Source organism: Pithys albifrons, chromosome 5, assembly GCF_047495875.1.
Source record: "Pithys albifrons albifrons isolate INPA30051 chromosome 5, PitAlb_v1, whole genome shotgun sequence".
In the NCBI taxonomy this organism is placed as follows: Eukaryota; Metazoa; Chordata; class Aves; order Passeriformes; family Thamnophilidae; genus Pithys; species Pithys albifrons.
The window spans coordinates 10,697,317-10,723,194 of record NC_092462.1 but is presented as its reverse complement, the minus strand read 5'-3'; the positions used below and the strand labels follow the sequence as shown (position 1 = coordinate 10,723,194).

At 43.1% G+C, this 25,878-nt stretch overlaps 1 protein-coding gene across 6 annotated transcripts; it reads right to left on the bottom strand.

The window, feature by feature from the left end:
• Nucleotides 1–923: 923 nt before the first annotated feature.
• On the bottom strand, nucleotides 924–25,048 carry KLHL8 (kelch like family member 8). 6 transcript variants are annotated; one of them, XM_071555680.1, is made up of 12 exons: nucleotides 24,775–25,048; nucleotides 22,774–22,977; nucleotides 20,541–20,631; nucleotides 13,941–14,252; nucleotides 11,002–11,550; nucleotides 8,429–8,615; nucleotides 7,604–7,747; nucleotides 6,618–6,729; nucleotides 4,804–4,972; nucleotides 4,090–4,249; nucleotides 2,908–3,109; nucleotides 924–2,467 (listed from the first exon to the last, which is right to left on the bottom strand). In XM_071555680.1, the coding sequence occupies exons 4-12, from the start codon at nucleotides 14,148–14,150 to the stop codon at nucleotides 2,344–2,346; spliced, it is 1,857 nt and encodes a 618-aa protein (XP_071411781.1). In that variant the 5' UTR covers nucleotides 14,151–14,252; nucleotides 20,541–20,631; nucleotides 22,774–22,977; nucleotides 24,775–25,048; the 3' UTR covers nucleotides 924–2,343. The 6 variants fall into 6 exon arrangements, 5 of the variants coding, with proteins under 5 accessions (XP_071411781.1, XP_071411782.1, XP_071411783.1 ...); XM_071555681.1 differs by lacking the exon at nucleotides 22,774–22,977; XM_071555682.1 differs by lacking the exon at nucleotides 24,775–25,048 and having other exon boundaries at nucleotides 20,535–20,631; nucleotides 22,774–23,048.
• Nucleotides 25,049–25,878: the final 830 nt, after the last annotated feature.

Genomic DNA, 25,878 nt, shown 5'->3' with positions numbered 1-25,878 from the left:
CCAGTACTCGAGAAAGCAAGACAAGTTTGCCAGTGTTAAAGCACAACAGCTTTATGTGCAGATGGGTCATTGCAGTTTGTCACCACAGTAATCCTGCTTTTTTTTTTATACTTTGACATCATTGTCACTTTTCCAGCAATAGTGTTTCTAAAACCAGTTCCGCACAAGGCATTTGTGGCTCTGGTGCCGTCTAAGATTAACAATGTGTACTAGCAACAGGGTTGTTCCTTTTAAACCTGCTTTGTAGTTTTCATCCTAGTCCTTAAGGATTCACCTCTGTAGGCCTGAGCATGAGTGTTGGGGTGGGGCTGTGCATTGAAATACAACTGGTGTCTGTCGTAAGATTCTGTTCAGACCTAGACCCTATTCACCCTTACAGCTACAGGGTGACACAGCAGAGCTCCTCCCTCATGGCACAGAATCCCAGTGCCTTTGCTGTTACGTGATTTCCCCCTGAACACTTCTCCCTTTGGTGCCTGGAAGGTCACTGTGGTCAGTGTGGTCCAGGAGTGTGAGTTACCCACAGGCTACACTCATGGGTGCTCCCACCTTCCCACCAGGAGGAGAAATGTATCAGCTGGTATCTAGCACTGCCAGGCTACTTGGTTTCACAGTCAGTGTCACTTGGCAGAAAACTTGCAGGTTTTTTGTTAGTCAGGGCATCCATAGAAAAACTCACTTGGTCCCCAACCTGCTTCCTTTCTTTCCACTCCTAGTGAGATGAAGAGCCAGGAGGGGAACCACATCCTTTCAAGGTGGGTAGCAGGGTAATACAACTTGCAGCTATAACACATGATTTTCTCTGTTGTCAAAAAGCTTTCTGCTGAGAATTATACACTGCAGAAACAAAAAAATACTCAGTGTTGTAATGTTTCCCAGGAATAGTATGCTCCAGAGTCATTGTACAAACAAGGTGCTTTGAAGTACAAATGTTTTATTGCAATGTTTCATTATTTACAGTACCATTCACTTTGTCCCTGGGTGCTACCAAAGTGCAAGCCATTTCAGACAGGAAAGCAAAATGTGATTGTGCCTTACGCTGTCCTTCCTCTTCCCCGGGCCTGAATGCAGAGAAGTTTGCTGCTCTCCCTGGTCACTTGGAACAACCTTGTAATGTGAAATTTTGGTCACAAAGGATTTTCAGTTGCTGGTCTTTCAAGGTGATGCACGAACAGGAATCTGTAGTCTTTCCAGCTGGACCTTACTTGGAATTCAGTGTTTCTGACTGTGTAACAAGATTTGTTTGTACGCAGGACTGTCAAGTTCCTATTTCAAGTTTTTTATGTAAGTACTGATATATTTTTATGTAAGTACTGGTTTATTATTTGTCTTGCTTATTCTCTTTGGTTTCTCTATCTACTTAAAAGAGCTAGTACCTTGAGAATTATCAGAGGTGCTACTGGGTATGAAATTTGCTATGTTATCTGCTAGAATTGCACCTGAACGTGTTTAGAGAATACTGCAAATTTTATTATGTATTTTGATTTCATATAAAAATGGTGATTCAAACACCACTGAAGCCTACATTTTTACTCACTGTCATCTCAAAGTAGGACAAATTACACTTGTTACTTCAAGAATGACCTCTCAACAGAAACTCACCTTTGGAGAAGAGGGGTTGTAACTACAAATTTTATTGAAGACTAGAGAATTCCAGTATTCCAGTGGCTAAACTCAGGTCAAGAATCTTTTCACCTAACAAGTGTATTAGCTTGAGAAAGTACCTTGAAAGAGTTTTCAGACTGAATCCCTGCAATTTCCACTGCGGCCAGCAGTCCCCTGGGAGGTGGGCAGTGACCTTCTCTGCTTCAGTTATCTTAGTGCGCACCAGGAATGTCGTTACCTTCTAAAACTTGAGATGCCTTGTGTTACAAAGCTCTTGCACAATTAGGAAATGTTTAAGACTCCATTCCAGAAAATAAGTTATATTAAATGGCACTCGAGTCCTCCAGGAAACATGTAGCAGGGCTGTTGGGTGAAGCTCAGCAGTAACAACTGCCACTCTCTCTGCCCTCACCCTGTGCCTGGCTTACAGTTCAATGAGTCCCTGCAACAGCTGCCTCAAATGATTCTGAAACTATAGCTTCTCAAAAATGGGATGATTGCAGCTCTTGGCAGGTTTGTTTTCCTGTGAGTCACACTTTTATTCCATGTTTTCACAGGCTTTTCTGTATCACTATTGATAAAAAGCCACCAAGAGCTTTACAGCTGCAAAATGTACCATTTTCACAAAGAAAATGTACTGGATTGATTTCTTAACCTACCATACAAAACACAGCGTTTAAAAGCTCTGCAGGGCCTCCCTAGAATCATTCCTTTGGAATTTGGAGGAAGCAGCAGAGCTCACATGCAGTCAACAACATTGCTGGATCCCTGGCCCACGTCCCGGATCTGGCTGCTGAGACAGGAGCACACAGCCACACCTGCCCCTGCCCTGCAGTGTGACACCGAGCCCACGAGCTCCCACCTATGGAACATGGCAAAGCAAAAAAGAAAAAGTAAGTTCCTGTCCTTTCTAAGCAATCTGAAAGTATTTATTTTCTGTGTCCAAAATTCTACTATACAGCCTGGTTGTTTACTCTGCACAAAAAACCCACCCCACTAGCTTATTATTTCTCTGGTAAATTTACTGTAAAATCAGATTGAAACAACCAGAAGAATGTAGATTGTTTGGTAATGAAGTGGAGAGGACAAGGGATGGAGAGGAAGCAGAAGAGGAAGGAGGTGCTTAAATATTTACCAGAACAACCTAGTGGCATAGGCTGCAGTCCTGCATCGATATTCATGGGTATTACTCAATTATTACCAGGAAACAACAGCTGGACTCCTGCTGCACACTATCATGTTGTGTTTTCATACAGGCAGATTTCATTGTCTTATTAAGCCAAATAAAACATTTAAAATTACCTATTCACAATGGGATCAAATGCTTCTACTGTATTCAGGTACACGTTGCCATTATGACCTCCAACTGCAAAAATCTTTCCCATCAATGTCGCTATGCCAACACCACCCCTTGGAGTTGTGAGCTCTGCCACATACTCCCATTTGTTACTGCGCGGGTCAAACCGCTCCACCGAGCTCAGGGGAGAGTTGTCATCAAAGCCACCTGCAAAGAACCATCACATCATCATCACATTATCAGGTTTTAGCCACTTCTGATGGAGGTGATGCTCAGAACTGGCATTATCAGGCTATTCTCAGTGTTCACTGGGTACTGTACAGCTCCCTCTTCACCAGAACTTTGTAAGCTCCTAAAAATTGATCTAACAGCTCTGCCTCCTGCCACTGTACAAGCACTGCCAAGAGTGATACTTTTCTGCTGCACAAGGTGCAATGATTCTAGTTCTATTATTCTTCTCCTTGAATTCATCATACTTACAATGATAGAGCTTCTCATTTGGAATAGAAAAAAAAACAAGGACAATTAAAAAGATGCTCCCAAACTTAAACTTAGTTTAGTTTATGCAAAATACACTGCAGTGTTTTCAAAATTACAGCATTGATGCACACGTAAGTAGGAAAAAAAATTCCTCATGTAAGACTTCAGGGATGCATTCCCCTTGCTGGGGAAGCTGTCAGAGGAGCATTTTGCTCAAAACTTTTTTAAGCACTTATGATAATACACAAGTCAAAGCTCTACCACTATAGCATACCTACCTGGCATCTTCCTCCCTCAGGAAAGCAGGTAAAAGGTAACGCACAGGACAACAGGCTGTGGAATAAGCGTGAAAAAGCTACTGTTGTCTACACTCAGAACACAACTAGAAAGCTTTAAAAGCCTGTGAACTTAAAAATAATTTCCTAAAAGGAAACTCAATATTAGTGAGTCTTGAGAGGATTTTCTAATACAGACAAACTGCCCTGAACAGTACAGCCCTCCTGAAATGTGGATTAGGAACAGCTTTTTATTTCCTCACTAACATACCTTCATTTAAGTGTGTCCTGATTGCGCTTGCTTTCTTCTGCCCACGAACACCGAGTACAGGTCAGGTCTATCTGTTCCCCAGTTTCTCTAGCAACAACAGCTTCTTCCAATGGCCAGGGCTTGGCAGTACCAGCACTACAAAATACCACATCCCTACTCACCAACAACATACAAGCAGCCATGGAGCTCGCTGACACCGTTTCCAGCTCTTCGCTGACCCATCTCTTTCACTTCTATCCACTTATCCAAGTGGGGATCGTATTTCTCCACACTGGAAAGAGATGCTACACCGTCATTGCCACCCACAGCATAAACATGGTTCTGGAAGAGAGTTGTATAAAGACTATTTGTAATGTAGTTGTCTTTACTCAGCTTTTCATAACAAATGTTAAAATTATAGGACAACCTGGTATATCTGCACAGTCCTAATTATTTACTGTTATTTAAGACAACAGAACGAATTATCTAACATAAATGCTATCTTCCAGTTAAAAAGTTATGTAGTGTTGCAGCTATTTTGCAGAGCATACATGGCAACAGGGGGACTGAACTGCAGATGCATTTGGCACCTTTAAACACAGTGACCACAACAAACCAGACTTCTGTGTGAGACAGGAAGCACTAGCCACATTGTTGGAAGGGTCCTAGTACTTGCTCCCAGTACCTCAAATACTATTGAAACAGTTCAATTTGATATGAGAATGATCCTAAATATCCTCCACCTTCTGCAAAGTTCCATAGGATTTTGATTACCTGAGGTGCTCAGACCCACCAGCTGCATTTTGTTTAAGATCTTGTGTTCTGCCTTGCAGAGGCAGATTTGAAAAACAGGGTTGTTCCTCAGCTGGCCCTGTCTTGGGAGTACAGTCACTTACCACGAGGGCTACGGAGCCGACTCCTCCCCGGGGAGTGTTCATGGGGGCGACTGTGCTCCACCGATCGGAGTCGATGTCATACCTTTCCACGTCTCCAAAGCAGGCGTTGTCATCCAAACCTCCTATTGCATAAATGGGGCCGCCAAGGGAGGCGAGAGCGATTCCTCTCCTAAGAAAATGACAGCATGGACACCTCAGCACAAATCCTTGAGGAAAGGGAATAACACATCAATGCTACATGACTGGCACCTGTTTCAAACTAGCGCAAAAAACCAGTAGTGAAGAAGTAAAAAGTGAAGTTTATAGTAAATAACGTAGCTAGGCCTCTGCACACCTGTGCCAGAGGGGCATAGAATGCCATTTTGACTGAATGTCACCTAAGGCCCAAGTCTTCTACTCACATGCTCAAATATGAGATGGTCTTAGATATCTGATTTCTCTAACTCAGTACTGAATTTCAGGCCTCCTATTTTGTTTTACTGAAACTGATGAACCAAAACCTGCTGGTTTTAACTCTGTTGGTATAGCTGGCTTCTACAATTTGGGAATGATTGAGGGGGGGATGTTAATACACACTAAAAGGCAAACCTGTGCTGAATGTTAGATGATTGAACTCTAGCAAGATGCAATCGCACTTTCTTCCATTCTGACTTTTTTAATCATTAAAATGGTTGTCAGATTTGTTTCTACTGAATTTAACAATATGAGAGCACAATCAGTATTACAAAATTTAAAAGTATGATCTAGAATGTGAACATTTTCTGCTTTAACTACCAAGACAGATGTGTCACCATGTCACTGAGAACATTCCTGTCTCGTTACACACAAGGCAGGTTCACAGATACCTGGGCAGGAGCAAGGGAGGCACAATCTCTCTACAGAACGAACATTGTGGCAATATCCTGGGCTTGTCTTAAATTGCCTCAGCAGATAAAACAGACAATCCTTAATGGTGGCAGCTTTTTCTCCACTAACAGGAGGAGTGGTATGTAGCCAAGGCACAACAGCCCATCTCATTTACCTGTGTACTGAGTAATAAATGTCATAGAAATCTAGGGCTGACGGTTGCTGAGATTATGTTCTAGGGTGGTGGCAAGGGGGAAAAGGAGGAGCAAGCCACTTCTAGGAGTTTGGGTCTTATGTTTTGATTAGGTCACAGCTACAAATAGCTTTAGGACTTAGCCACGATCGGTATTTTACTCCTACTTGTATGTGATGCTTTTAAAAACAACAAATAACAAAATGGAATGTAGAATTAAGGATGTTGGTTTAAGTAGCAGCAGAAACAAAAAATTACAGATCTGTAAGTCCAGTAACTCCTTAAATGAATCTCAAATGTCAAAAGACAAGAAAAATCCTCAATTGCACTTTCAGTGTTTTTGTGCTTCTGGCCTTTTGTGGCAAAAACATAGGCAGCTATTTGTTTGCTGGGCATGAAGTATTTCACTTTTCATGTTACGCTGGCAGTTATCTTGCTCATTCTTAAAAAGAGCAAAAAACCCACAGAACCAGTTCATCAGTTTCAAGTTGTTTATTGGACATAGCAGAAAGGCCATACCAGTTGTTTATTGGGCATACCAGAATGTAAACATAGCTGGAGCAGAAGAGGTCTCTGGTCCAGAAGCCAGCACTCCCCAGAAATAAAAAAAAAGGATACTGTATTTATAACATAAAGCTCCAAAATAGGGAGAAAAATTCCTAGAAACAAGTTTGAAAATCCAAATAAAAGCAGGACAGACATGATGTTTTTCAGCAGCAGCAAGAAATTATTTATCAGACTAGCACTTAAATTTTGGATCATGTGACACATATACCTCTTTATGTTCATTGATGCCTTCATCATCCACTTGTTTGTGAGAGGATCAAATACTTCCATGCTTCCTAAGTGTTCATTTCCATCATGTCCACCTACTGCGTAGACTTTACCTGAGCACATACACATCTTTTGATATAGAGATTGCTTGGCAACATTTCAGTTTTCATTGTAATGTCCCTGCCTATGTGGAGACAAAGAGCTCAAATAAAGGTTAAAGTTTTAAAATGTTTTCAATACCAGAATTTAAGTAAGTGTAGACTTTATATTTTTATATGCTGTATTCAACCAGGAATCTGTTCTAATGTGGACTGGATGCCTGCTGTGCAAGGCCATTTCTTTGTAGGTGGATTAAAAATGTCAATGCCCTATTAAGGCAAGAGGCTATACACAGTTCATAAAATCATAGAATGGTTTGGGTTGGAAGGAACCTTTGAAGGTCATCTAGTCCAGCCCCTCTGCAATGAGCAAGAACATTTTCAGCTAGATCAGGTTGCTAATAGCCCCATCCAGTCTGATCTTGAATGTTTCCAGAGATGGGGCATTGACCACCTCTCTGGGCAACCCGTTCCACTGTTTTCCCACCCTCACTGTAAAAAATATCTTCTTCCTGTCTACTCTAAAACTACCCTCTTGTAGTTTAAAATCATTACCCCTTGTCCTACTAAAACGTCTGGCCCCATCTGTTGTAAGCTCCCTTTAAATAGTAAAAGGACACAATTAGTTCTCCATGAAGCCTTCTCTTCTCAAGGCTGAACAGCCCCTACTCTGTCCATTCATAGTAGTACCTTTTCAGTAACTAAAGGTCTCAGATTGGTTCAGAACCAAACACTCCTTCACAGGGAAGCTTTACTAAAGTGAAGAATATCCAACAATTAAGCAAGTAAAGTACTTTACTACTTGTGTAACTAATAGAAGGGCCAATTCCAGCAAAAGGAGCAAAAGCAAGAGCCTTTTCAATGAGGTTGCTTGAATAGGGTTACTGACCTCCCACAGAGATCACCCCCACGTGCCTCCTCCTGCTGTTCATTTCAGGGCCAAAGAACCAGTTGTTCTTACTGATAGAGTAACACTCAATGCTGCGAAACGGGTCGCCTGATCCACCTCTGCCACCAACGCAGAACAGCACACCTGAGGAAAATAAAACAGCTTTCCAGAGGACTAGGAGGAGGATGGGGAAAAACTGTTGTATAGCAGAGCAAAGTGAAAATTACATAGTTCAGGAGAAGTTGTATTTCACTTCAAGGGGCATGATCATTGCCCTGCATAATTGGATACTGTATTTTGGCCTTCTTGGCATGCTGCTATGGCAACTGGCTATGCTCTTGCTAAAACAATGCTTATTTTAAACATACTTTTTGTGATTTTGCTTAGGGAGATAAATACATTGTTTGTCAAATATAGCAACATAAAAATCAGGCTTTGTAGTCTAGTATTCATCACTCACTTTTGGTGTAGTTTAGTCAAAGACTTTAAAATTTAGCTCAATCTTCTTACTCCAAAAGATAACTGTCACTGTTTTTGGTATAGCTTTAAACAGATTGCCTGGTTGTAACACTTAACAGCTCTAGCTTTAATACAGATAGAGCCAATTGGGATAAATAAATAATGCTTTAAAGAAAGAAAATGACTGCTAAAGATCTGCTAGGAAAATGCAGCTCATTATCTCAATACAAGAGAGGTACATAATGTCTCCCAGTTTTGCATGAAGTCATTAAGAGTCCTGGATACCAAGCTATGCCTGCTTGGTATCAATGTCTTTCCTCTACACCGCTCACTCCCTACCAGATAACCAGACACACATTTAATTACCAGCAGTTTGCTTCCTTGGTGTTGTGCGAATGGAGTACTCAAAGTCAGGCACTGCCCTGCTGCTCAGGTGAAGGTGGTAGTTTCTTGCTTCATCCAGCAAATCCCTACATTTTAGATTCTGCTTGACAATCTCTTCCTTTGCCACAACGCCCATAAGGAAACAAATGGGCAAGAGAGGCAGCCGTACCTGACAGGAATGAACACAGTTGGAGAAACTGGCTGAACTGGCTGAGTCTCACCATTCACAGTGATGCACATGTAACACATGGCAGCTCCTGAGCCAGCTGGCAGCCCCACGCTCCTGAGGAGAAAGGCTTTCACGTTTTTTTTTCCAGGTAACAGCAATATGAACAGTTCTTGCTAGTGACAAATGTTTGCTACAACCATTTGCATTTAAGCAACAGTGGAGAACTGTCCCTTGGCCCAGGCTGTGTGAGAGAAGTGCATGTGCCTGTGCTGCAGCTGCACCTGCCAGGTGTGATGCAGGCAGCACCTGTGACTTCACCAGGGTAGCCTGGGTCAGGTTAGTCTGCTGAGGGTATGAATTTTCAGGTCACGCCTACGCCAGCAATAGGAGGGCTTATGCTAGAATGGTTCACTTTATTTGGGTGGCAAGTCAAACAGGAAACACTGTCAGCATGAACTAAGTGCCTATGAGGGAAGTATTGCTAACGCAGTAACACCTTTCTCTGATGCAGACTTGACAGACTTCAAGGTTAAAATATATAAAAACAGACAAGGTGTTCAGAGCCAAATGTTTCCTTCCCTAAATGCTTCCTGTCATTTATTTCAGCTAACCTTTCATTTTCCCTTGTGAGAAAAACAGTGAAAAATATGAAGTACAATCAGGGGCACAGGTGGGACAGCTGTTAGTGGGGGGAACTGAGGTAAAACTCCTGATTTCTTAAGGTTTGGAGTCCATGCTGTCAAGCAGCTCTCAATTAGCTCAATGGTGAAAAGTTCAGTATCTCCAGTGCTTCTCAGAGAAGCAGGATGGTGCTGTTATATTACTGACAAGTGTCCCTCTCTTCAAGTAAGCATGTGTGTCTACCACTTCTTCCTTACCCACTTGCTTTCAGTCCTACTTCTTCCTTTACTTTGGCATGGCTTATTTTAGGCTGCTTTAAAGCACCATTGTAGCCCTGCTGGCAGGCTCCTGAGGTTTGTGATGTGGTAGGAACTCCAGGTTGACAGCAAAATCCTAAGGCTGATTATGATGTGGATAATAACTGTTGATAAGCCAAATCACATTTTCTGCTAGCAATAATGTCCAAGTAAGCTGATGGCTCCATATACTATGGTAAAAATAAACCATATTTACAGGAGGAGGTTTACATTTTCACTGCTTCAATACAGACTCTGGCTTCAATACTGGTATATAATTGATACTCTGGTATCAATAGAATAAAGTTGTTAATATGATCTGACAGCACAACTGGGCAATAAAACTCAGTATTTTTTTATAGTCTGTAAATTTAATTAGAATGTACTAAAGAAGGGGGTTTTGGTACCAGAAACCTCATGCTAGTCTAGATGAAACTAAAGGGTTTCTGAAGACAGTTAATAAACCATCTTTTACTAAGAAATGTGAAAAATGATACATGAAGACAATGACAGCAGCATCTTAGTGGACCTCTCCTTTCTCAGGTAACACCAATATTAGCAATTCAGCCAAATGCAAAAAGTTCAAGTTGGAGTTCAGTAACAATTGAAACTGCATAGCTGACCCTTCCTGCTAAGACACATGGGGTGTTTTGCAGCACATGGCATGCACTCCAGTCCTCCACAGAACAGGTTCCCCACATGTCTCAAGTACTGTATTTTAAACTCCCATAACCACCTCATGTGGAGCTTGAATACCTGAAGTACTTAATGCTTTGACAGGCAGAGCTCTGATGGATGTTCAAATAAGCTCCGCTCAATGACCTTTTGATACCTGTATGCCTTTCTTTCAGAAGCAGTGAACTTCCATCAAGACTAGACAACTGAACTGCAAACTCCTTTTGACTCTTACAGATAACCAGCAGTGCCAGTCTAGTGAGCATTAAAAGGTCTATCATGTTTCCTGGCCTACTCGTGGGGCTGACACATCTTGGTCTTTGCTAATGAAACACACGAAATATTCTGGAAGTAGCCCAACTTGATGTGACACGTCTCTGTCACAGGCCTACTTTCCTAGCCAGGTAAAAAAACCCCAGTAGTTTTGCCTCCTGTCTTAAGTACAAAAACACGCCAGCAAGGGCAATAGTTTCAGGCTGTAGGAGTGTCAAACCAAGTGAAGCAATGGCTTTATTATCTGTTTCATGTAAATCTAAGAAGTTTCTGCTCTAGTACAGATGCAGCTCTTTATCGGCTCCCCACCCCCCAGCAACAAAGTGAGCAGTTTTCTTTCTGAAGAAACCAGAGAACACAACTTCTTCCTGATAGTCAAGAGATCTAACCTGCTTCCACTGTCAGCTCAGAACTGATGAGGCATCAACAGCTAAGAACATTTTTCCTCTTGAGATCTACCTAACAGTTGATACAACTAAACCAGTGACGAGACAGGTATTTGGTGCCTTGGTCTGCCCTACCTGTGCAAGTATTTCATCCAGCCACGTGGCGTGATGCTGTGGATTGGCCAGCAGCCACTTGATAGCAGCATTGTAAACTTGCTTTTCATTTTCAATGTTCAGGTCACTGGAGGACAGGAGTTTATGGAGGTGCTGCGGTGACACACTCACAAAGTCCTCACACTCCATCACCTCAGTGAAATGCTCGCAGGCGTACTGATCGGCCATGTCCATCAAGTCAATGCGGTTGTGGCTCTCTGCAAACGCCCTGACTGCCAGGCAGTTGGAGGGGTGGAAATGCAGCTTCATGTATTCACAGCAGGCCTTTGCCACCAGTTCCACCTGCAGAATGCAAGCGGCGTACAGGAGAGGCTGGACGTTATCCACGGTCAGCGTGAGCCGCGAGGAGTACGCGAACTTCACCAGGTCTTCTATTGCATCGCCGTCAAAGTCCCTGATCTCGATCAGCTTCTGCTTGGCTTCAGCCATTTCCGAAAGAAACATGGCTCTGAAGTAAGGGATAACACAAGCTAGCACCAGCTTGTGGCAGGAGATAAGCTTTGAACCAACCTGGAAAAAAAAAGAACAAAAAACCCCACAATGTTTTACTGGAAATGTCAGTTTCAGCTGTGAAAGGATGAACAGTAAAGCTGACATGAGAATTCAGGACTCACTCTGCATTAAGGTACTGTGTTTTGTTCAAACAAATTAACTCCATTTGCCTTCTACTTCTGAAATTACCTCCATGTATCCCAGGTGGATCTAAGTTGTAACTTGGCCACCAGAAAAGAGCGAAGCCATAAAACAAGGAAGCAATAACACTGATGCACTGAGCTTGCCTTTCTTTAAAAGCCATATGAAGCATCCTTAGGAACACTCCAGATGCATCTTGGAGACAGGAGGAGACTGCCAGGCACTTGTTTAACGTGTATCGGACTTTAAGGGAAAGAAACTGTAAAGTGAAGTCTTTTAGATTACTTAACTTAAACTGGACTTTTACTACTGTCAAGGAATTGATAATGATGTTTAGAGAAGCAAATTCATGTAAAACCGCAGTAATAACAGCTATTATGGGGATTATTAAAAGTTACCAATCACTTCAAGATTTTTACAATCTGTTCAGATAGTGTATTCTTCATGAAGACAAGGTACTTTTCAAAACTCTGATCAGAAGCAGAAATTAAACTTTTCAGGTACAAAATTCTACAATTCAATTATATTCAATTTCATTTAAAAAGCAATGTAAATATTAAGGGTAAATTAACAATTCACTACTTATTTGTGTTACAGGAGTGCCTTCTTACAGCCTTTGTCATTCTGCAGTCTGCACTAACATAAAGAGATGGCTGAGTTAAACAACCAGTTTCCCTGAAAGACTCATTTTCAAAGTTGTTACAGTGACCTGCATTGCAATTGAAAAAAAAACAAAACAAAACAAAAAAAACCCCAAAACAAAAAAAACCCAAACAAACAAAAAACCCCCACAAAAACGAAAAACAAAACAAAACACCTAATAAAAAAACCCACCTCAATTATAAAAGGTGATTTGGAGTTTTTTTTAGCTCTGATTCAATACACAATTACTCTACCCCTTTAAAAAGTGTGTATGATCAACACAAGTGTAACCTACCTGGTAAGCAGCAAGTTGAGTACAGAGAGCAAACACACGTGAAAGAGTACACAGATTAAGAATAAGGAAAAGATGGATGGTTCAGTGTGATTAAATTAGATCACCCCAGAAGGCACAGTTCAGACCTAGCAAACGAACAAAAAACCAAACCAACAGGCGAAAAGCAGATGGTGTGCATCTGACACTCTCCACCTTCTAACAGCCTTCTGACACTGTTCATGTGACAGCAGCAGCACAGTAGGTGGAATTCCAAAATTCAGCTCTTAGGAGCAGAGGAAGTCTCCCTGTGTGCTTCCATGGATTATCACTGTTACAGCATCACTCCAAATAACTATGTACTGATGCAAAAAGATGCCACCAGCTGGTGTGCCGGATCAGGGAAAGTTCCCAAACTGTTCTCACCTTCAGATATTTTTATTCTGCCCATCATCCCACTCTCTAATTAGATCTTTCTTTTGAATTAAGTGGCTTTATTATGTTACGCAAACCTGCTTAATATTAAATATCTAGCACAATCTTGGTATTTTGAAATCAGAGTCCCCCTTCAGTTATTAAGTACCATATTTTAAGAGCCAGCAATTAGTCTGACCAGAATTGCCTGCTATCACAGGTCACACACAAAAGCAGAAAGTTCAGTAGAGGGGTAATTATTCTGGAAACATGAGAAATGCCTGAGGACTACAAAAAGAAAAATTAAGCCCTCCAGAAAATTCTAATTGAAAATTATAATCGTTAACCAGTTACTTGAAAGTCACTGGTTTAGGAAGTCACACAGTAGGATGCACATGGGTTGCTTTGGCCTTTACTGGAAGCTGAGTCATGCGATCTAATATTCTTAAATTACCAATAATAATGTTAATTTGTATTAACTTGCTTCCTCCTCCTTTACTCTTTGATCAGCTGTAGAACATAATTGTCTGGGGTTTTTCTTTCTTTCTTTGAGAATGCTGGAAGCTAGATTTGATCTAGAAATCCTGTTTGCTGAGAAAGATGAAGCAAAACAACATAGAATGCAGAAATAAGAGAGAGATTTGGAGATGAAAGTGTGTTGAGAACAAAAAGGCTAAAAGAAGCTGAAATTGCACAGTAATATACTGACCCAGTGTGGGAACTCGCTTAGAAGACAAGCTGGATGAGGTCAAAGTTTAAATTTCAGTAGTAAACCTCCTAAATAAGAAAAAAACTCAAGATCATATCTAGAGATGCCTCATATCCAACAGGTATTCTGTAGCTTCCACATCCCTGCCCAAATTCACAGCCATCTCCAGCACACTTATTTGGAGCTTAATCTGCAGACCATGAAATGCAATGGATGTGTGACAAATATCACCTTCAGTGTAACGTCGCAGAGCTCTCCAGCTTCAAAGAAGTGAAGAAGAGAGCTGTGAAAATCCTTCCAGGCCTCATTTGCCTCAAATACAAAGACATCATCTTCAGCATCACTGTTTGAAGGCCTGGTTTGCTGCTGCTGTTGCTGCCGCCTTTTTCCCTTTATCAGATGTTGTTTTGCCTGCTCAGGGACCATGGATTCCGAAGCCATTGGCTGTTTCTTCTCTCACTGCGTGAATCTTCAAAAGGTACAGCCCAGAAAAAATCCAGCCCATCAGAAGCTGAGTCCTAAAATGCAGTTCTGTCCATCCTTCTGTTTTTAAAAAAACAAACACACACACATAAAAGAGACATTAGGTAATGCCAGTATATTAGCACTTTGATTACATGTTATAAATAATACCTGTGATCTTACTAGTAGAAGGTGAGAAGAGAAGGGGCAAAAAACCCACCCCACAGTCAAGAATCATATGTAGGTACCTTTAGGAAAAGCCATTGTTTGTGAACTTTGTCCATACTTCTTGAAAAAGACATGAAAAAAGAAAAGGCAAAGATGTATCATAGAACAGTCTGGGTTGGAAGGGACCTTAAAGATCATCCAGTTCCCTCCCCTGGGCATGGACACTTCTCACTAGACCAGGTTGCTCAAAGCTATATCCAACCTGGCCTTAGACACTTCCAGGGATGGAGAACTCACACCTTCTCCAGGCAATCTGTGCCAGTGCCTCACTAACCTCACAGTTAAGAATTTCTTCCTAAAATCTAACCTAAATCTCTCCTCTTTTTATTTAAAAAATTCCCTTTGTCCTATGACTATCTGCCCATGTGAAAAGTTGCACTCTCTTTTTTAAAAGCTCCCTTTAAATACTGGAAGGTACTTGAGAGTATCTTGAGTAGCATGTTCCTCTCTTACACTGGATAGATTTTAATTAATTCTTGATGCTTGCATTCTTCATTCTACACTGAGAGCTGATGTTTGCTGTACTTCAGTGATTTCTGCTCATGGTCTCTGATTACAGGAAGTGGACTGACCAAAGGAACAAAAAATTCTTCTATAATAAAAATTTAAGTCGCATGCCTGGGAGCAGACCTGATTTTCCTCTGGGTCATTTTGAAAGCATCCATTCCTCTTACTAAATTTACAACTCTTCGTGCATCAGTTACCAGAGAAAAAGCAGGAAGTGACCTGAGGCGACTGTACTCATTCCTGCTGTGGGTCACAGGGTTGTTGCCAGCTCCATGCCCTGTGTGGTGACAGGGCTGTTGGCTGCAGGTTAAAGCCAGATCAAACATGCCTAGAATATCTGCCTGTGGTGCTTTATGCAAGGCAACTATTCCTCCTTTAAAAGGTATCTAAGAGAAAGATATTACTTCTTCCAAACCGCCAAACTAGCTCAAAGATATCGTGGAGCATGGGGTATTTATACAGTTTAGAGCAATGAATACCTTTTTCTGCTGAAAACTTGCCTTCCATTACACCAGATTTGGCAAATTACTGTACTGTTGTTAGGCTATTTTGATTCTCAAATTGATCCTCCACTACTGGTACTCACCACCACCTTTGCTTTGTTTAACCTGCTCTTCAGAAGAGTCACTACTAGCAGTGAGATACAAAGCTTCAGACATAACTCCTGAAGTTATAAAAATTAACAGGGACAAACAAGACAAAGAAAACAGACAAGTTGAAGTGGTGTTGAAAAGCATCATGTGTCATTCCTTCATCTCCAGCCTACACTTCCAGGGAGCTCATGCTTATTTTGGTCTTTGACTGACACTCTCACTTCACCACTCCCTGGTTATTCACACCTAACAATTTTTACAGTGAGTACAAATGCTGCTTTCAGACTGAACTGCCACTGATTGCTAAATTATAGTTCACAGCTCCCAAGTCATAAGGCTTTTCCATCTGACATACATGCTGCATTTAGCCTCATGCTTTAACTGCAACTGCACATACACTTTCCTCAATTATTCTGTGCCTCCCTGTATAAAAGGCTGATGGTTTACATTTTACCTGTTCTGGATATGCCACTGTAAACACCAACACAAACCCTGTGAGTCTGAAGACAAATCAGTGCTGCTGGGGTGAATTTTTTTATGCTGTAAATGAACTAAGCAATAACAAAAAGCCAAACATAACTGATTTTAAGCACTGTTTTTCACTCGTATCTAATACTTAGAGCAAATAAAGCTCTTGGAGATGCTCTGAGGTCTCACTTGTAAGAAGTTGAGCACATGTTTGGATTTATATATTTGATACATAGTAAGTATACACTTCATATTGCAGGGTGTTGTAGTTTGGAATTATTATGTAAATTCTCTCCCCTGCCACTAACTACCCATGCCATTAGTTAACAAAAAGAAGTAGTTAACTGCTACTGTCTTCTTCTTGATCGCTTGGGTGGGAGCAGGTTGTCTCTTTTGGTTTTGGGGACATTCTTTTTTAGCTCGCCTGGACGCAGGATCGGGGTGTGTGTGCTGCTGAGGAGGGAAGCTGTTTTCTCCTGCTCCTCGCTGCTGCTGCTGTTTCTTGGGGAGCTGGTTCTTTTTCTCTTTGCCACGGCTGTTCTCTTGGTTCCTGCATTTGGTCTTCCAGCCTCTGCTTCAGTCTCACCGCTACTTGCAGCATCACGGCCTGCCCGCCCCGGCTGGGGCAGCGACCCGGGAGAGAGAAGTTACAGCCTCTTTCCAGGACACGCGGTGGTTCGTCGCTTCCAGTTTGCCTTCTTCATTTGGGACAACGGTCACAGAGAGAGAGACAGAATTCATCTGGGAGCTCACCCTGCAGCCAGCCGGGCTGTGACACTGATACTGCCCATAAGTATAACTTTTCTCGAGGAGGAAACCTGCAGGTTTTGGGGGGGTTTGTTGTTTGTTTTTTTCTTGTAGTGTTGGGGAAGCAGTTTGCTCTGGTCTGTTTGCAGTTATATTTATACCTACATATACCAGTTAAGAGCAGTTATCCTTCTTGTATCCATTATCTGATTAAAGTTCCTTTTCTTAAATTTGATAGAGTGGCCTGATTATTGTAGAGGAAACGCCCTCCTCTGCTTGTGGGTAAACATTTTGTTTTTGTTTCCCTCAAACCGAGACACAGGGGAAGAAACTAGAAATCACACCAGAGGAAACCAATGCCATTACTCAGACACACAGCCATAGAGAGGAGAACTACATGCATGAGGGAGCCCCCAAAATTGCAGTATCAAATACGTGTATGGGAACACGAGAGCAAGTCAATTACTGCTCCTCAGGTGAAAAGACATTTCTGCAACATGTTGAAGATTAACATGTGTAATATAACCTTATGGAAATATTCAGATAGCAATAGTCTGACACACTTCAATATTCTTCTGATGAGACTTTGTGACAGACAATAATATTCTAGATAACATTTTCATTCTTCCTCCAAGTCACAACTCAGGAGCATCTTACTTCTGTGGTACATCTCAGTTATGCAAATCTTTTTAGGTATCTATCCCCCAATCATCCACTTGTCTTAATTACATCACCTCACAGTTTGAGTCTTCAAACAAACTGTCATCTGCTATGGAAAGTACCAGTAGTAGCCATGTTTCATATGCAGAAAATACTGTCTTGGGCTCATCTGCATGTTCAGCTGTAGCCCTTTTCTGTTCTCAAATTTTAAATCAAAAAGACATTAACTTTAGTAGCACTTGAATCGAGATAATAAACTCTGGAGATCTGAAGGTCACACTGAAGTCATGGAGGTCATTGTATTTCAACTCCACAAAGAGAGAAGAGCCATTTACAGATTTGTTCCCCAAACCATCCATAATTCAACAATAACATCCAACTACTTGAAGTTAGTTCAGTACTGGGTGAATGCCACACGCATAAAGAGTCTTTCCTCTCTGGAACAAAACACTGCTATGGCCATTCAGAATTCAATAACCCTTTTTCATCTTGGCAATTAAGTCTTCCAGCCTCTGTAAGGTCTCATATTTTGACAACATTAAGAGTGTAAGTGACCATCACAGGAAGTGACTGACTCTAAGGATAGTAAAGCAAGTGCCTCATTCATCACATCATCTGTTATCTGTTTACATTCCTTGTAAACAGTTGCTTGACACTTTCCATGAAGGAGTAACTGTCTGAATAAAAAAACCAAACCACACATTTACAGCTCACCATTGTTTGCTGAGAGCAAGTTGGTAATTTTCTTGTCCAAGTTAAATATTTAGAAATATTGACGATGTCTGCTGTTCTCAAGAGTGCAGATGTTCCAGACCTCAAAGTTCGTGTTCTGGTTGTCAGTGCTGGTCCCAAGGCAAAGGGACTGAGGATCCCTTCCTGCTTATTTGTCAAACTTAAAAATGCAAGCAGGAATGGGAGGTCAGAGCACAGACACATTATCTTATAACTGCTGCCATTCAGATAACAGTAACATCCTAAAGTGAAGTGATTTTGATTCAGACATTCTAGTTCAATCTGCAACTGAAACAAGTGTAAAATTACTCAAGTCACATAAAATATTTATGTTCAATAGAGGTAAAATACCTCCATTTGGAAGCAAAAAGAAATTGTAGACATTAGACAGTGGCAGGACATGAACAGCATCCCTCTGTTTTTAATTCCTATGAATCCTGCCCAACAAGCCAACCCAGATGCTGGAGTACATGGCCTCATTTCCCTGTCAGGTACCCTGGGAGATAAGTGACCCAGAAAGAATGGATAAATGCCCCAGAAAGAATGGATCGTCCTTATTCTTTCCCTGACACATGGAAAGAAGACACTTCACTGATAAAAAAACAAACAAAACCAAGACTCCCACTATAACCAAAACTAGGCAGTGTTCAGATGAGAGGTATTATGATGCCAGTAAACCCAATGCTCTTTATGATCAGTGGTACTGAAGCTGGAAAAAAGGGTGGCAGAAGTCCAGAAGAAATCAAGATAGAGATGAAGTTTCACCAGTATGTAGCTTTGGTTACCCATCCACAAAGTGAACTAAAGCCACATCACAATATGTGCAGAGCAGGGCAATCTGCTTCACTCAGGAAATTGAAAGGCCTTCTAAGTGAAGGAGACGAGAAATTTGCCTTTTGCAAATGCCAAGTTTGCAGCTCTGTGAGCAGGGAGGCTTTGGAACTGACTCAAGTACAAACAGAGTGCATGCATATAAATAAATATATACAAGTTTGTATGTGTGGTTGTGCAAAACTACCTTGTCCAATATAGAGCCTGAGTCTCTGTGAGTCATGAACTGCTGGCACTGCTGACCACAAGGTTAGATAAGCAGAGGCAGTGACAGGATCTTCTCCAGTCTGATCCAGCTCACAGAACAAGTCAAGCTGTTGTCTTGTGTTGTACTAAGAAAACTTGAGCACTTGGAAAATGGGCAGCTGGCAGAGCTAAGGAAGAGACTGAGGGAGAGATGTGGGAAGGGGAGGAGGCAGCTGCAGTGCAAACTGCAGACAAGCAGCAGCTTTGGCAGGGGCTGCACAAGCAGCTGTTTGCTGTTCAGTCTGGTTACAGCTGCATCATCAAGAAGAAACATGGGGGGAAAAACAATAGACAAAATACTGTAGAACATTCTCAGTGCTCTCTCCCCTTTTCCACTCACCAATTCCATCAAAGATGGTGTATACACTTTATGCAAAACTGTTCAGATGCCCACGCTAATTGGGTCAAATCAGACAAGGTTGGAAAACATGGGAAAGTTCACTTCACATACTGTATCATAAACCTAAGCCTATTTTACTTTTCAGCAGAACGTTATTTAACAGAAAGAAAGAAAAATAGTCAGGAACCACACATCTAACTGGTTTAGCTTGTTTAAAAACTCCAGGGTTTCTTTTGTAGAAATTCATTTAAAAGTTTCTTAGACAACACTAATATACAATTTCTAAATCCTTTTAGCATTTCAGAGGTTCTTTGTAGCAAAACTGACATTACTGTTTTGCGTTGTCAGACAGGTAGTTTGGCAAACACTGAAATGGGCACAGCTGGTACCACCTTACATCTGCTTCTTTTACCAAAACCCCATCAGTGCTGTGGACACACAAACAGTGAACGAGGACTGCTCTTTCTTGCAAAATGCTATAGAAGAGGTGTTTTGTAGAGCATGAAAAGCATACTCAGATAAAATCTCATTTTGGAAATAATTCTGCCTAGCAGTCCCTTAATGCTGTTTTGAGACAGCTTCTTCCCTGCTCCCTTCAATTCAATGCTCAGTGAAGTTCTACTGAGGTTTAATGCCAGTTTCCATCAAACTTGAGAAAAGCCATCCATCTTCTGGGGTTTATGGAATGACAGGCTGACAAGTTTGTTCAATTTTCCATTATGAAAAACAACCAACGAACCTAACAGGCCATGATTTATTTATGCTTGGTTTACTTTTGCTTCAGAACCACCAGCAAAATCCCTCAGAAGCCACAAAACAGCAAAGGGTTCTGCTTTGCAGACACAGGTGCAACTAAGATGTGATTTATTCACACAGTGTAACCTTGGGAATATCCAAAAAGCAGAACACAAAAATGCTGCAAATCATTATGCAATGGGAGCACAGTGAAAGACTGATGTATATATAAAACATTTAGCTAGTATATCACACTCATAAAAACACAAAACATACCCTTACCAAGGAGAGGCACTACTGTCTTCTCTGATGGACTTGACTAAAAATAACAAAACTTCAGTGGTCTCCACGACAGTGCTTATTCCAGCCATTCCTGGGAAGTATAAACAGAGAGCAAAATTATTTCTAAGTCATTTGCCAGCTGCCCTTTGCCCTGGACATGTCATCAAGGCATGGTACCCACCAGTGCATTCCAGAGCTGCAGCCAAGCAGTGATTCCCATACACCCACCAACCCCTTCCTCCCAGGACACTCTGCCTTGGCTGCCAACTATTGTCATATTCTCTCGTCTAGAGCTGAGATTCACTGAGGCTGCACTCCCATGTCACACTCACAAGTCAAGCAGCTCAAATCATAAAACAGTATCATCTTTCCTTTGTTCCAGAGCTGTAAGGCTCTTCAAAATCTGTTTGAAATCAAGAGGGGGCAGAGGTAATACAAGACAAAAGGCTTCACAACTCAAAACGCTACAACTACTGATGCAGAAAATTATTATTAGCCCTGGCTAACGTGGTGCTCTGCTGCCCTGCACCAAACTACTGGCAGTCATTACACAACGGCCGTGTCTTTGTGTCACCTCACTGATTAGGTTTGCTTTCACAAATAAATGGCCAACTAGAAAAGTGGATGCCAGACCACTGACATCTTGCTAACAATTTCTAAAATAAATGAGGGTCACGAGTACACTGCACAGAAACCCCAGGCACAATCTTGCCATGTACCAATGTGGACACACATCTTTCATAGCACAAGAGTTCACATAGACACTACATGGGAATCAGACCAAACTGACTCAAAAACCTTAGTCCCAGGTGCTTAGAGAAGGTGGCTGAACCTTTTGCCCTGTATCCTCCATTACAAGCAATAAAAGCCACATGTGACAGGCTATTGTGGTTTTAGTTTAACACATGATGAGCTATTTTACCTGTTGTGGTACTTTCCTGTAGTCACACAGGTGTGATTTGTTTCTTGATTATATTTCCAGAAGCCTTTGCAAACAGGCACAGAAAGCCAGGTATCTCTGAGTATTTTAACTTTATTACTGCACGATATATAGGAATGACTTAGGCAAAGGAGGTAACAGAGATCACAGAATATTCTGAGCTGGAAGGGACCCACAAGGATCAGAGAGTCCAACTTGTAAGTGAATGACCCCTACAGGGATCAAACCCACAACCTGAGCATTAACTGTGCTCTAACCAACTGATACATCCAGATGACATGAACCAGAAGGCCCTATTAAGCTTGTGAACTACCTCCACACGCCTTATAGATAAAAATTTGATTAACTTATACTTCCCAGCAGCCGGTAAGCAAATGCTTGAGCGGAGATGAGAAGGTGGAACCTAACAAAGCAAGAAGAAAACCCAAGCAGGCAACATCAAGAGTTGCTGGAGCTGTGACATCTGAAATTCTCATTTCAGAGAGAAGGAGAAGATGGGAACTCCTGGGGCTCTCCCCAGTAGCAACCGGCAATTTCTTGCGGTTTTAACACAAGAATTATTTGTTTGGGAGTAAGCTATGTGACTCCACTCGTTATTCCTTACAAGACGCCAGCAGCGAGCTGCCCAAGGCACTAGTTCCTCGGGCTGTGGTCTCCACACAGATTATCTTGAAAGGCGTGGGATCCCGGCTCAGTTACTTTTTAATTCATTTTTGTCTCCTCGAGCCGTGCAGCAGCCAGGTCCCTGGGGGCTCTACGGCAGCACAAACCCCCTGACACAGAGCAGAGCCCACGCCGGGCAGCGGGCCGGCCCTGCGCTCCCCCAGGCACTGCCCAGACCTGGTAGCGCTTTGCACCGATTCCAGGTTAATTCCCGCCGCCCCCGCGCTCGGTTTGGCTCCCGGCGCCGGTCGCGGCGATCCCCGCGGGCGGCGAGAGGGGGCCGGGCCCGTCCCGCGGCCCTCCCGGGAGCGGCTCCGGATCGGGCCGGGCCGCCCCGGCGGGGGTGCCCGAGGCGTTGAGACCCCGCGAGGGTGCTGCGAGCAGGGGAGGGGCAACACCCGCGGCACGGCCCGCGCCGAGGCCGCTCCCGGGACACCTGAGGGGAGCCTGCGGGCAGGGGGCGCGTTACACGAGGGCAGGGGAGGCGCCATGGCGGCGGGCGAGGGGCGGCGGGGGGAAAGGCCCGGCAGGAGGGTTGCGGCCTCCCGCCGCGGGAGTAGGGGACAGGGGAGGTGGGAACCGGAGCCCCGGCAGGGCCGCCCCAGTGCCCGCCGTGCCCGCCCCGCTCACCTGCTCTGCCGCTGCCGCTGCCGCGCCGGGTCCGGCGGAGCGACCGCCCGCCGCCAGGGGGCGCGCTGCGCATGCGCACAGCGCACGCGGGAGGGGGGCGCCCTTCCCGCGCTGCCGGTCCGTCCAGAGCCCCGGGAGGGAAAGGAAAGGGTGGGGGCCGTGTCCTTACTGGTGTTCTGTGCGGTAAACAAGGCTTTCCGTGCCCTTCGGGAGACAGAACACAACATTTGCACCGATTAAGGACCGGCGAGTGCCGCTGGAGCACGTACTGAGCAGCGAAAATGGTGCTGCTGGCTTGCGGTTCTCTCTCAACCGTGTTTCCCTTTTCTGGTTCAGTGCTTATCTCCTTTCCTTTTGGCGCGTAGAAAAGCTGCCCTTCAATGGGAACCAGAAACAGGCAGAGCAACTTCCGAGAAATAAAATCACCCTGTCCCCGCTCAACTAGTGCCATCTCCTCGGAGATTATCTTCCCCCTTCTGGAGGGGAAGCTGTGTGAGGAGCGGTGAGGGCACTTGGTCTGCTCGGCCTGGGGAGAGATGCCTGAGGGGACACCTCAGTGCAGTTCCTCGTGAGGGCAAGAGCAGGGGCAGGCACTGATCTCTGCTCTGTGGTGACCACTGACCGGACCCGAGGGAATGGCCTGAAGTTGTGTCAGGGGAGGTTTAGGCCGGGTATCAGGAAAAGCTTCCCCTGGAGGGTGTTTGGGCACTGAGACAGCTCCCCAGGGCAGTGGTCACAGCACCAAACCCGACAGAGTTCAACAAGTGTTTGGACAAAGCTCTCGGGCACATGTGGGATTCTTGGGGATGGTCCCGTGCAGGGATAAGGGTTGGACTTGATGATCCTTGTGGGTACTTTCCAACTCAGAATATTCTGTGATTCTATAATACAGATCAGAGTGATTCTGCTTCATATTTTCCAGGAACTGCTCTCCAGGAGTTCAGAGAGAGAAGGATGTAATGAGAGGGAAAGACTGTACCAGCTCTTTCCACGCTGCTTGTCCACCAGCTCTGGTCTCTACAGTGTCTCATGCAGAGAGATATATACGCCCCTGCAGTGCTGGAATACCTTTCCTCATTACACACGTGCCCCCCAGTTTTATTCAGTGTCTTTGTTTGTAGTGCCCCTCTCTGCTTGTGGAACCATAATGGTAAGTCTTGGTCTCATTCTGCTTAAAGCTTGGCTTGAGAACTTTAAAAGATTTGGTCAAGAATGTTTTACAGCCTGATAGAATCAAACAAAGACCTTATTAAAGAAATACACGCCCTGGGAAGTACGAACTCCTTGCACAAAAGCAAGCACAGCTTGCCAACTGAAAATGCCCTCCGCCTCCAGCCCACAGCTAAATAGCTCAATAGATTTCCCAGTTCCATACTGCAGTGTTGAAAGCTGGACTCACACTGCATGCCAAGTTCACCTCTGCAGATGTGCATAATAATTCTAGGATTTCCTCTTTTCCTGCCTCCAACACAATTCTGCTCAGAAGCAGGAAGGTGTTTTATAAATCCATGCTTATCTGAGAATGAATGGCTGAAAGTTTAAAATCCCACACAGAAAACACAAATGCTGTGTTTAGATGGGATGCACATTTATTCTGGAGCCTTTAAAGGCAAAAATGTCCAACTAAATAACACTAAATAACGCTGCTGTTTGAGCTGGCCTGTTAGAGAAAGGGCCAGAACACTATCCATAAAAATATGAGGATCATTGTTACTATCTAAAATGTATCTGTTTAACGGGCTTGGGTTGTTATTACACACCCTCGTGCCATTTATTTCATAGAGGCCAGAGGTGGTTAAAGTTCAGTAGAAAACAGCTGAATTGATTATATGATGTGATTATCAAAACTGCACTAGTTCTGAGCAACCCAACACATTTTAGGTTTTGCATAAATACATCTCAGAAAATTCCTGTTCAGCAATGTTTTAGTGGTTACTTTTCTGAACACAAAAACCCAAGCAATCCTCCCCAAATTCATCCACGTGTTTGAAAGGTACTAACCTGTATGTATGTGGCAGAGACGCTGCAGTCCATGAGCAGTTTCCAGCAGGCTGTGATCAGACAAAGTGACCCGTACAGACGTGTTTTGCAGATTTCTCCTTGGTTTCTGTCACAATGCATGCTTTTATTCTCTACTGGCCTCGTAGAGAATGAGTTTCTACATCATATGCCTACAATGCCCAGTCTGGCAGCTGCTTTACTTCTCCAGATTGTTCTCTTCAAGATGAAAGCCCGACACTTAAGAAGTGTCCGGGGAGGAAATCTGACCTCCAGCTTCCCGAGAGGAGTGCTGGGGATGGGGGAAGGTTGTCGCTCTTGGAAAGGTAGGAGGAGTCAGTGGGCAGAGTGCTATTCCAAGTGAGAAACTAATGTCTTTGTGCTCTTATTTCTGGCACTGAGAGTTAGTGATACTGCCTGTAATGTATTGTGGCTCTCATCCAACGCCCCTGGAAACCACCAAAAAGGCTCCCACTGACTTTAGTAATAGTTTGGTCAGGCCTTCAACCCACAAAGATACCATTGTTTAGTTTTGCTGCCATTGGGTTTGGCATGTTGCTGGCTCCTGCCCCAGTGAAAGAGAAAAGAGACCAAAAAACCCCAGTTTTGTGAAATTTTCTAATACTGCTTTGCAAACTGTTGTTTGCACGGCAGGGCCACTAAACAGCATAAAGTGCTAAAGCCACTTTGTTCTAGGACAAATTGTCTGGTAATTATAGAAACCAGTGTGCCATGGTTAGAAGTCATACCCTAAACTAAGCTAGACATTTCAATAGGATGAAATGGTAAAGATCCAAGATTTTGTAGAGTTGAAGCCAAGGTTTTACAAGTTTGACAGGTCATGTCATCGAGCAAAGAAAAGGCAGAAGTCCAACAGTGATGAAGACGCTTCAAGACCACCCCGAGGGATGAAGTCAGGAGACCACTACCCAAATTCAAAGTCAAAAGAAAAGCTCTGCCCAAGATTTCGCCCGGTCATTAATATGGAAATTAGGTGTTAACTATGAACTTAAGGCTATAAATGGCTTATTTTACACAAACGAGTTAGGCAAGTTTTTGCCCAGTATAAACTGGCTTGCCTCCAACATTGTCAATAAATACCTTTAC

Bases quoted from the DNA above. Each gene is read 5' to 3' on its own strand.
- KLHL8 (XM_071555680.1), bottom strand. From the start codon at position 14,150: ATGGCTTCGGAATCCATGGTCCCTGAGCAGGCAAAACAACATCTGATA. The intron at 11,551-13,940 runs GTGATATTTGTC...TTTTTTTTCCAG, and splicing joins TCTGCGACGTTACACTGAAG to GTTGGTTCAAAGCTTATCTC. The intron at 8,616-11,001 runs GTAGGGCAGACC...CATTCCTGTCAG, and splicing joins TGGATGAAATACTTGCACAG to GTACGGCTGCCTCTCTTGCC.